This window comes from Mauremys mutica, chromosome 8, assembly GCF_020497125.1.
Source record: "Mauremys mutica isolate MM-2020 ecotype Southern chromosome 8, ASM2049712v1, whole genome shotgun sequence".
Taxonomy (NCBI): domain Eukaryota; kingdom Metazoa; phylum Chordata; order Testudines; family Geoemydidae; genus Mauremys; species Mauremys mutica.
The window spans coordinates 94,245,957-94,258,522 of NC_059079.1; the positions used below are offsets into that span (position 1 = coordinate 94,245,957).

Genomic DNA, 12,566 nt, shown 5'->3' on the forward strand with positions numbered 1-12,566 from the left:
ACCTCATAAAGCTAGAGGGGAAATGGAGCACACAGAGTGCTAACAATTGCTTTTGTGTTGTTGTTGAGAAAGTGCAGTTATAAGGAGAGAACCAGACAAATTCATTATGCAATATACATATACACACATGTATATGTATATTCACGTGTATATATCCGTATATATATACACATTCTTCATGTAAACTGGCACGGCATAGCTTGTTTCTTTAAATCATGTACATCTGCCCCTCCCTGACTCCTCCAAATAAAGGAATTAAAAGGAGAACTCAAAAGGCATGTAGTTTGCAGAAACCCCCCAGCCACTGCCTGATCATGTGTAGGACTTTCTCCACTGGCACCAGGTATATCTGTGTGTGGGTTTCTTTAGTTGGTGATGTTGTTGTGCCTTTAGTGTATAAAGTATTCAGCTTGCGTAAGACTAGGAGCTTACAAACAAAAGCATTTTTCATTGTGCTTCCACAACTTGAAAAAGATCATTACCCTGTGACTATAAATGTTAAGGTGAAATAGGCAAATTAGGCAGTACTATCAAGATGGATTTTTGTTTTTTGTGACCTAACAAATTGTTATTATTCCTTTTATTTCCTTATCGTTAAGGATCTTGATCTGTAAATTGTAATAAGGTTATTTCCCCCCTGCCCCGCCCCGCTCTTATAGATGATACTTTCGTAGCAGTTCGGATTGCCAGGGGTGTTTCCTTTCTGGAAACCTGTCTGGGATTTTGATTTTAAGGAAATCCTGGATGCATTTTTCTAACTCTTCCTCAATCGAGAGCTTTTCTTTCACTGCTTTTTTTTTGCTAGAGTTGGATTCCCTGGAGCCAGATGTTAGAGTTCGGAGCAGGTCACTTTTTCTTCGGATTTCAGACTGCTGAAGTAGCTGTACTGGGCCCTTCTTGATTGGCCGATCTAGAGTCTGTATGTTGGGCTGGCGGGTGACCGGGCCACAGATGACAGTCTCTTGCGGGGAGCTGGCTTCTGATTGGCTGTCACAGCTGGAAGTGGATAGTTCATTGCAAGATGTGCCACTTTCCCCCTCTTTATCTCCTTTGCCATTTTTGCAGCAGCAGTCGCAATGGGATGAAGACCACCTTGAAGGCTCACCTAAAAGAAGGAACAAAGCACACAGTGTGGTTACAAAAAGCACGGCCATCTGGGCTGTTGTACACGCACAGCAGGGTATTCCTTCATATGCCACCAAATAAACTACTGTCTATTAAGGACACTTGTGCTAGCTGAAGAAAATGAGGAGGAAAGGAATCAGGTGTAGTGGTTAGAGCAGGAAAAGCATCTCAGAACTCCTGGGTTCTAGTCTCAGTTTTCTCAGTATAATCTCGGGGAAGTCGGTATGGCCAACATTTTACACACATGGATCAGGACCTTAAGCTCACTGGGCCTGATTCTCATTAACAATAATGCCCCTTTATTGCACTCTGGCAGTGTAAAGGAGCATTAAGTCCACTTTAAGGCCCCTTTAGATTGCCAGAGCAGGGCAAAAGCCCTTCGTGCAAGTGAGACTCTGTTCCTCTGTGTTTCAGTTTATGTATGTGCTAAATGGTTTTGCTGTGAGACTTAATTAATGAATGTTTGAAAAGTGCTTTGAGATCCTCAGATGAAACCAATATATTAATGCAAAGAACTGTGTGGTTATTTTCTGAACAGTGAACGATGATTGTTTCAGAAAGCCAGGGGTAAGTCTCAGGAGTGGTTTATTTGCTGCTAACTCCATAGCAGTTTACTAACAGGCCAATCCTGGGATGCTCACTTAGATTCTTCATAGACAAATTCCCACTGACTATAAGACCGGAATAAAATCAGAGTAAGGTCTTCAACCTTTGGCCCATCCCTTCAACCCTTACTCACAATAGTACCTAGGTAAATAAAGGTTGTAGGATCTAGCCCAAGATCACTAATCCAGAAAAAACAAGGTAAGTTATAAACTGACAACCAAATGGAGCCAATATCCAACTGGTTGTGCTTCAGTGTTTAAGTTATTTCCTGCTGTCAATTCATGGTCAAAGTTATGGCCTCACAACATGTGAATGGTCCAGAAGCTCATTCTAGCGCTTGCTCTTCCAAAGGTTTTGATTTAATAAGTAAAGGGCCAGGCGGAAGGGAACAAAACATGCTTGAAGAGAAAAGAATGAAGATATAATTCTTGTTCACGGAACAGGTGTCTCAGAGTAAAAATGAAGCTACCCCTGAAACAGCTGCAAAGACCTAGGAATTTTCTTACTTAGGATAGTCAAACTGTTCGGGTATCGATTGATGAAATGTTATTCTATGTCCCATTCAAAGTTCCCCTTCAATAGTATGTCGTCAAGTTTGATAGGCTCAACATTCAATCTATCTTTTTTACTTATATATGTTTGTAATGCCCATTAATTCTTTCTGTCTTTAAATAATTCTGCAATTATCTTCTTGTAAAATAAAATACAAAAGCCAAAAAAATTAGCACTCCTGAGCTATCCTACAATAACAAAACAGCCTGCACAGCTTAGTCTCCTGAGCAACCCTACAACAACAAGCCAGGCTGAGCAGATTAGCACTGACAGGCAGTCCTAAAATAATAATCATAGGCATCCCTACAATAACATGCTAGGGTGAAACGTTGGCTCCACTGAAGCCAATAGGAACTTTGTCCTTAACTTCAAATAGGACCAGGATTTAATCCCCGGTGTTTACAGCCCAGCACTCACAAAAAACCTACGAGACAGAGCTGGGAGAACTCCTCTGCCTAATGCGTTAATTTGAGTAACTTGGCTGGGGGTAGAGCACAAGTGGGGACACACATGGAGTCATTTTGTACGCAGACACTGTTGCTGCTCTCTGTCATTGCCTCCTTACAGTCAAGTGTGCACTGCTTCATTATGTGGGTCCATCACAACCCCCCCACCCCTGCATGTAATGCATTGGTGGCACTCTGGAGCACGATGCCATACTCCTGATAGCTCATTTGTTGAAAGAGCAAGAACAACTGCTCTCTGAGGTCCAGGGCAGGCTGTGAATGTGTTGGAGACAGCTGACATATCCCTATTGTAAGCAAACAGTGAGATCTACATTCCGAAGTAGCATCCTTCTCACAATGGAGCCCAGAGAATAGAATTTAATCTAGTGGAGCCGACATCTATGTACACGCACACAAAAATACACCCCAATGCATTGCCTTGGAAATAAGACTTCGTCCAAGAGAAAAACCAAAATGTTCTCTATGTCAAAATAAAATCCAGACTATAATGCTTCCACTGCCTGCAACTGCTAGTGAGAAAGATGCTGTCGTTATTATTTTAATCACCATCATATCTACACTTTCATTAAATTAAAGGTAGCTATTCATTCTTTTTTAAAAAAGAAACAAAAAGCAGCACTGAAGTTCCCGTTATTGCAGACTATTTATGTGAAGTAAACAGTTTTCACGCCACACACGCAAAAGAGTTACACAACAGTCATATACTGAAAATAAGGGAGCTGACTGCAAGAAGGGTTGTCTGTGTCAACACGTCTCTTGGACACAGAGTACAGGGATTACTTTTTTTTTCCTCCCCATGTTCTACTGGAGAACTGCCAAATAGCCATAATCCATGACAAAGAAGGAAAACTGGCATTGATAAAAACTGTTTCCTGACCAAACTGCCAAGATAATCATGGATTTAAATGTCATTTGGAAGCATCCATCTTCCCAGTAAATGTAATTATCACCTCCAACTAGCGCAGATTGGTACCATTATTAAGGTCAAGAAAAATGTAATTCAGCAGACTGTAGAGCAGTCTTATATCAGCACCACGGCACTTAAAGCAGCATAAAACACCCATAAAACAGCAACTGGGCATGGCTTTTAGTGCGTCACATGTAATACTTCACATTTTACTCATCCAGGGGAGCTTTTCTGCAATTTACACTGTACAAATGAAACCGAAAGAAAAACAAGTGGTTTGTACTTTATGAAAAGATTGCAGAGGACGGACAAAGCCTCAAAGGCTTTCTGATCAGGCTGTCTTTAAGTAACTGGAAGGAGATGTCGTTTTGCTTTCTGCGTTCCGTATCTTTAAATGTAGGGTTGTCTCCCTTTCTGTTGCAGAGGCTTCTGGGACTCACTTGCCATTTAGTGCTTCAGTTCAGCTGTGGAGTGATTGATATTTTCGCTCATGGAGACTTCGGGCTAGGTTCTCATTTACACTGCACTACGCTGCTGTGGTCAAGGGGCTTTAAAACGAAGGCACACACTACAGTCATAGCTTCTTTGGGGGCCTCTTGACACACCAGAACTCTCTGAACTGGCTGGGCATTGTTGGAAAAACAGGAGCACGGAGGTCCTGCTCCGGTTCCAATGGGGCCTCTTTTGCCATTGCTCTGAACCTTGTGTGGGCGTAAAACACTCACAAATGGTAGCATTTGACTTCTACTTGGCACGCATTTTGCACTGATATCAATAACTAAATGAAGGGCAGGGCAGTGGTGAATCAGGCCCACTGAATGCAATAGCAGTGTTGCCATTGTCGCCAATGCTAGCCACACAGGCCCTCCGCAGTCTGAACTGGGCCATGGCTGTTGGGCACATACTAAAACATGTAGCTGAATAGAAACTGCTGATTTTTCTTCCATGAGAAAGTCAAGCCCACCGGAGTGAAACAGGATTTTGCAAGCTCACAGAATGCTCATGCATTCTTTAGAAAGATGCACTGCTGAAACCTGCCACACCTGTCTTAAAAAATTTCCATCTTGCTAGTAGCTGTGAACAAAGTTCACATTGATTATAGAAACAGTTGGAAAAAAAAACTTCCCCACCCTGGTACTTGCTGTTCCCTGTCAATGATGAAGGAGTCTTGCAGTCTGTGTGGCGAAATTTAATTCATAGACTTGCTTCAAGACTGGTTCTTTATCTAGTCTGAAAAAGTCAATAATGGCTAAATTGAATTTTTTTTATAATTCTCCCAGCTCTGGAAAAGACATTGCACACACGAGGCTCAGTACAAACTGATTGTGTGAAATTTGGAAAAACACATCCATGAGCCTTATTGATTTGCAGCTCCTTATTGTGGTTGACATTTTAACTTGATGGCATTTTTCCTCTGCTGCAACTACCTATTGTTTCCTGGTAAGAAGAAAACTGGTATAAAACTCCTGTACTGCATATACAGAAAATGATTTATTCCAGCAAGCAACCGCAAGTGTTCAAAAGGCAGAAATCCATCAGGTGCAAACTAGCTGATAGGGATGTACGTGACTGCACACTGGACCCTTGGAAAATATCAGGAATCCAGCAAACAGCTTTCTTAAAGTGACACTGTTAACTTAAAAAACACATTTCTTTCTGAAAATATTAAGTTTGATACAAATGAGAGATTAGAAGGAAAAATAAGTTTCTCTCTTTTATCCTGTGTTTACTTTGTGCATTTGACAGCACGTTGTGCATAGTTACTTTCACTGTATTCTCCTGTACAGTCAGTCATTTCTCCCTGTTGTCTGTTTGTATCTTTCATAAAGCAGCTATGGAAGGGAAACCCTTACATATTTAGGTACATGCTTTTGTAAACCCATGAAAATTAGCAGAGTAAGATCGGGAGCAGCAGCAGGAGACGTAACTACTTTTATCTTGTTTATTTAATTCAAAGATTTCAAGTTGACAATGACGCTGTAATTAAAACTTGTAAAGAGGAAACCCATTTTAGTAATGCTACTCCTACCTATCTCTTATATAGCACTTTCCCTCAATAGATCTTAAGGTGCTTATCCCCATTTTACAGATGTGGAAACTGTGGCACAAGGGGTAAACTGACTTGCCCAAGGTCACCCAGCAGGCCAGTGGCCAAGCCAAGAATAAGACCCAGGTCTCCTAAATCCCAGAGCTATCCACAGAAGTTAGAGACCCAACCTATCTCCTTGCCTGTGCAGGATTTTTCCCTACAGCACAGTCTCTAGACGGTTTTGTGCCATCAGGCTTAATGTGTCCCCAGTGATGGAGCTTCAACCACTTATTTTGGGAAACCATTCCACAAATTAATACATCCATCTCATCATCAGCAAGATTTTTTGATTCCAAGACTGAATTTTTCCTTCCTTGATTTTATCCCATTATTCCCTATTTATACCCCCCCATCAACCCCATTACGGGCCAGATCCTCAGCTGGTGTAAATCAGCACAGCTCCATGGACAACAATGGAACTATGCCATTGACACCAGCAGAGGATCTGGCCCAGATTGGCTGTGACCATTGCAAAAGTGCACAGAGGGGGAAGAGTGCCTGCCATGAACCTCCTATGCAAGGACTAGAGATAATCACAGACCATGCACTCAGGAGAACAGAGGGGTTGCTCCCTCCATCCTTCCTAAAAGTAAGGAAGCAGGTGGACAGGGCCACCACAGGGAGGAAGCTTCAGCGAGAGAGAGCGGGAGAGAGATAAAATGTTACTCCAATATCTTGAGATAGAAAGACAGGCCATGCATCATTCCCATTGTAGTTATGTTCATTCTCCACCCAGCCCCCTCAGCTAATTTCTAGCAAAGGAGTTTACAATTTGCCTAAGAAGCAAATTTTAAGCAAATACTTATAAATATTCAGAGAATTCATATTTAGACTCTGTAATCCTGAGTAATCACACAGGAACCTGGATTCTAAAGAGCTTGCTCATCCAGTCAGGGAACAAAACAATAACATGCAACCTATGTGTGTAATCAAAACAGCTTACATTTTAAATACAGTAACTCCTCACTTAACATTGTAGTTCTGTTCTTGAAAAATGCGACTTTAAGTGAAACGATGTTAAGCGAATCCAATTTCCCCATAAGAATTAATGTAAATAGGGGGGGTTAGGTTCCAGGGAATTTTTTTTTTTGCCCGACAAAAGGCATTATATACATTTTAAACGATTTTTAACAAGCAATTTAATACAGGTATAAGTTTTAAACAATTTTAAAGAAACAATTGAATACCACAGTCATCACTGCTGAGTATGACGCTTGGTTGAGGTGGTGGAGTCAGAGAGTGGAAGGGGAATGGATTGTCCGGCTGCTCCTCTTGCTGTTCTTGCAAGCACAGGCACTGACTTTGCTGGGGGCTCAACCCTCGGCCCATCCACTCCACCCGTTCCCTCAAGCCCCCACTCTTGACCCGCCTTTTCTACCCCCCAACCTCTTCCCCCTTTACTTAGCATGCTGCGTCCTCGCTCCTCCCCCCCCCTCCCTTCTGAACACCGCAAGCCACCTGATTGCCGCAGGCAGGAGGCAGGGGAGGGAGGGGGGAGGCACGCCGAGTCCTCACTCTTCCCCCCTCCCCCCTGCCCAGGGCAATCAGCTGGTTTGCAGAATTTAGGAGGCAGGAGGGAGGGGGGAGGAGCGATGATTTGGCACACAGGCTCCCCTTCCCTCCCCCCCCCACCTCCTGCCTGGGGCAATCAGCTGGTTTGCGGTGTTCAGGAGGCAGGTGAGGGAGAGCGAGCCTGCCTGCCGAGTCCTCGTTCCTCCCCACTCCCTCCTGCCTCCTAAACGCCGCAAGCCAGCTGATTGCCCCAGGCAGGAGGCGGGGGGAGGAGGAGGATGGCACTGATCCGCAGGGTCTGCCAGCAGGTGGGGTCTGCAGGGTCTGCCAGCTGTGGAGAAAGCAGGCAGCCAAACAATGTAATAGTGGGGCAGTGCACAACTTTAAATGAGCATGTTCCCTAATTGATCAGCAATGTAACAACGAAACGACGTTAACCAGGATGACTTTAAGTGAGGAGTTACTGTACCAGACACCTGAACTAGTAGTGAACAAGTTATCGACCAAGAATTATTTTAAGAAAATATTCAGTGAACAAATCCACTCAAGAAAATTGTGATTCTATTCATGATCCATTTGCAGAGAGGATACGAGGTAAAATTCAATAAATCAGTTGTTATAAATGTGTTACACTGCTCCAGAGATATGTTTGGGATCCTTTTATTGTATACCTCATTTCACAGATATATTCAATAAAAAGCTTAAACAAAACACAGATGTTGCCTTAATTTCCCTGTTTAGGACAAATCCTGCAGCTTTCTCTCAGGTCAAAATCCCCATGCCAAATTCTTAGCTGGTATAAACATACGTCCAGTGGAGTTATGCCAATTTACATCAGCTGAAGATGGGGCCCGCAATGGCTTCAATGGCAGCTTTACCCAAGTAAGAACTGCAGGATTTTGCCCTCCCAAGTAGGACAGGAAAGAATCTAGTTCAAATTATTCTCCTTCCATTTATAATAGGATGATTCACTGACTGACTCCGTGGTCTGCGACAAACAAAGTGTCTGCTTCTCTACCCAATGCTCTTCACAAGGATCAGTCACTGGTAAACATGGGCAGGATTTCTGTACTCACCTGAATTGGATATTGTTTAGCACCTTGCCATGAACAGATACTTCGATCAGAATTCTACAAGAGACTTCTGATTATCTCCTACATTGAGTGCATACAGGCCTTTTTATCTTCAAGAATCTCAACGCACTTTACAAATTTAAACCAATACACTGCATGAATATTGGTCACAATATCCTCCACTGAAACACAGCCTTCTTAGGGACTCAAAGAGACAACCTTTAACAGAACGGTGCAGAGCAACACTAGGCAAAGGTTTAGGACAGGAAGTGGAGAATATCAGATCCAGAGGACATGGATAGACTTGTGCTTAAAGCACAGTTTGAAAGTATAAAGATTGGGGTTCAGTTCTCCCAATGTGACCCTGTGCAAGTCAATTCTCCTCTCTGCCTCAGTTTTTCCATCTCTAAAATGAGGATGAAATGGTTTCCTTATTAATGTATATTAATGATGGGTGAAATTCCCCTCCCACCCCACCCAAACACACACAAGGCCAATGTACCACTTTAATCCCATTTACTTCCTCAGAATAGGCTTAAGCAGGATTCAAGTTGGGTACTGATCTTGTGTTGCCCTCCCCCACCCCAAAGGGGCAGATTTCACCTCAAATGGGTTTATGTAATCAAATTTTAGCCTTTAGTTCACAACCTGTTCATTTTAACTGTCTGCAAATTGCTAGTCATGATGTGTGATCGGGCAACTAAGGCTATGTCTGCGCTGGAGCTGGCTAGCTCTGATCAAACCCTCATGCTAAAAATAGAAGTGTAGCCGCAGTGGCGTGGGTGGTGTGATGGTTTAGCCGCCCGAGTATGATCCCGTTGATGACTCTAGCTACGTACTTGGGATGGCTAACCCCTTTCGCCACTCACTTCGCCTCAGCTACGCTTCTGTTTTTAAAACTCTAGCTCAGTCACAGCTAGCACAAGTGAGTCCCCTCGAACTGCAAATTATATTCTCTAACTACCATGTAGACCAGGGATCGGCAACCTTTGGTACGCGGCTTGCCAAGGTAAGCGCCCTGGTGGGCTGAGCCGGTTTGTTTACCTGCTGTGTCCGCAGGTTCGGCCGATCACGGATCCCACTGGCCGCGGTTCACTGCTCCAGGACAATGGGGGCTGCGGGAAGCGGTGCGGGCTGAGGGATGTGCTGGCCGCCACTTCCTGCAGCCGCCATTGGCCTGGAGCAGTGAACCATGGCCAGTGGGAACCGCGAATGGCTGAACCTGCGGACGTAGCAGGTAAAGAAACCAGGCCATCCCGCCAGGGCGCTTACCTTGGTGAGCCGTGTGCCAAAGGTTGCCAATTCCTGATGTAGACTACCCAATGGCACAGGGTATTGCTCTGTTCTCTGTTAGATGACAAGAACTTCTTAAAGAGAACCTCTTAAATGACTAGCTCATTTTTGGTATGACTTTCCAGATGGAGAGTCATTAATACTAAAATCCCTGAAACAGTCAGGAGTTTCAGGACTGACTATTTTAATGAATACTGGTTACTCACAAATAATGAAAAATATGGCATCACAAACAACAGAGCGCATTGTTTCTACTAGAAATGTAAGCACTGCCATTTCTTACCTATTTTTATTACCTATTACCTTTGCCATGCCAGATCACGCCAATGACCCATCTAATTCAGTATCATGTCTTTGACCGTGGCCAGTACCAACTGCTTCAATGGAAGGTGCAAGAAACCCTGCAAGTAGGCAGTTCTGTGATGCCCTCTAAACAAGAAAAATGTACTGTTAACTCCCAAAGTTAGAAGCTGGCTTATGCACTGAAGCTCCCTTCACAAACTCTTGTGGCTTGTGTTATTTATTATTGTGTCTATTCTTGTTATCCAACCCTGCTTTGAATCCCACTCAGTATTTGGCATCAGTGATTTTGGCAGTGAGTTCCACAGATTAACCAGACATTGTGTGAAACAGTATTTCCTTGTATTAATTTTAAATTTCCCTCTTTCAACTTCATAGTCTGCCCCCTTGTTCTTGTATTATGACACAGGATTATTAGCAGTGGCAAATCTCTCTTCTTTATGTCATTCACTATTTTGTATTACTCATGAAAGTATTCTCAGATAACATTCTGCAGAATTCAGACAGCTTTGTTCTATAGAATGACCAACAAATTAAACAGCTAGATAGCCTGAAATTTCTTAGCGAGTTTTATAATAATATTTGTAAGGGTGTTCTTGGCTCACTGTGATATTTGATTTGAAACTACCCATGAAAGCCAATAAAGAGAACAGAACTAGTCACCATGCTCCTACGGTTGCTTCTCTTTTTCCATTTAAGATGATCACATCAAGAGAAGAACCATGACCAAACTGCAATCAGACCATTTGAAGTGTATGCTTAATTGAACACAGAATAAGCCTTTTGTACATTAATTAAGATCTAATAACTGCTAATTCTACTTAATGAATATTCAGCAACTGTGGGCAAATGACAACCAAGCTAAGACGAAGAAACTAAAAATCTACTCTGACAGCAGAACTGTGAAAACAGGCCATATCCTGAGCCCAGAGGCAGCTGAACTCACTGCATATCCCAAGGGAGAAACCCTTCTCTCAGGGTGATCACATAGTGACCTCTAGAAGAGACCTTGGAGTCCTGACTGGTCAACACCACAGGGTTTAAGGCCCCCAGGCTGGGTAGAGAGGAGGAGCTTCTATACCCTTCAGAGGTTTGCTGAGGAATCTGTGCTACAGACCAGAATAGCAGCACAGAAGCATGAGGGCTTCATGAAATTACTTGGGATCTGTGGGGTTCTCCTCATCTTTCCCCATAAAGCAGTGGTCCCCAACCTTTTTCGTCTGGCGGGCGCCAGATGACGAGCCACGGAGGACCGTGGCGGCGGATGAGCATCCACCAACATGCTGCGGGCAAGCGGCAACATTAATAGGCGTCACCGCCAAAATACCACCAACAAGCAGCAATGTCAATAGTCGTCGCTGCCAACAAGCAATGTCATCCAGAGGCGTCGCTGGCAAAATGCGGCCAAAAATTGGCGGCATTTTGGCGGCAACGCCTGTGGATGACGCAGCTTGTCGGCAGCATTTTGGCAGATGCTCATCCGCTGGCCAGTACGTGGGCGCACTTAGACCATGGCACCCACAGGCACCGCATTGGGGACCCCTGCCATAGAGCCTTAGGATCTTCATCTTTCTGTAGCCCTCTAAAGCCCTTCCTTCGGAGTGGAGAATCAGACAGAAATTCTGGGAGTGCAATATGTAACCCCGAATCAGAATCCCTTGTGTTTATATTGTATACTAAGTGGTTTAGGGTACACCTGTGTATTTAGTTTTCTGTCACATTGCCATGATGACTGCATCACTGAAAAAGTCTCATCAGCTGCAAATGGTCCGGGCACTGACCTCCTTTTGGCCTAGAGATAAAAGTATACAAAACACCTCCAGTCAAAGAAAACAACTTGACTGATTCAGCCCACCACAGGATTCGGCCCTTAGAGAATCAACTGGAAGTGTTAAAAGCAGGGACCTTTCGATTGCCAGTCCCATTTATCTTCTATGTTGAAAATACATTTACAACAGGAGGAAAAAAATCTATAGCTCTCTCTCTCCTTTTGCTAGATATATTTTTGACAGTTTTGGGAAAGGTGTGAAACTTTGCTAAACATTCTCTTGGAGATCAAGGAGCCCAGTTTACTGATTTCAAACTGCTGTAAATCAACTGGTTCTACTGGAGTTACTCCAAAATTACTCAGGTGTCAGTGAAATCAGAATCACACCCAGATTTTCAGGCTACATAAAGAGCCCTAAATGTAATTTGTATTGGCTTCTGGCTACAACTGTGCAGACCTCAGGGTTTTATACTAAAACCCCGTCATTATAAAGATAACATATCACACTAGTCAGACCAGTACATAAGGAAACCTAGAAAAAGAGGAAGAAAGCAAGGGAGGAAATTGAATTGCCCTTTAACATTTAACGAACTGTGTGTCGGGGGGGCGGAGGGGAGAATAGTTTTCATTAGACCATCTTCTGATAATAGAAAAGGGGAGAAAAATAAGCTTTTAAGAATTAAACAGTAACGCATAAAATATATATCTGTGTGAATCAGTATCAAATTAATTACTGTGCAGCTTAACCAGTATTTCAAATGTTAGTTCAAACAGTGCTGCTCACTGCATTTCTGCCACAAATTCCAGTTTCAAGTTGAGTCCTTTCTACCTTGATTTCAGAGCTCACCATCCGTTTTTCTAAATGTCATTCCAA

The 12,566-nt window shown here is 43.3% G+C and overlaps 1 protein-coding gene across 1 annotated transcript in view; it reads right to left on the bottom strand.

The window, feature by feature from the left end:
- Window positions 1-204: 204 nt before the first annotated feature.
- Window positions 205-12,566, bottom strand: part of KCTD16 (potassium channel tetramerization domain containing 16) — a 192,358-nt gene continuing 179,996 nt past the window's right edge. The window contains exon 4 of the mRNA XM_045027853.1: window positions 205-1,105. Within this exon, the coding sequence (XP_044883788.1) occupies window positions 654-1,105 (452 nt within the window). The 3' untranslated portion in view covers window positions 205-653. The remainder of the gene's footprint in view (window positions 1,106-12,566) is intronic.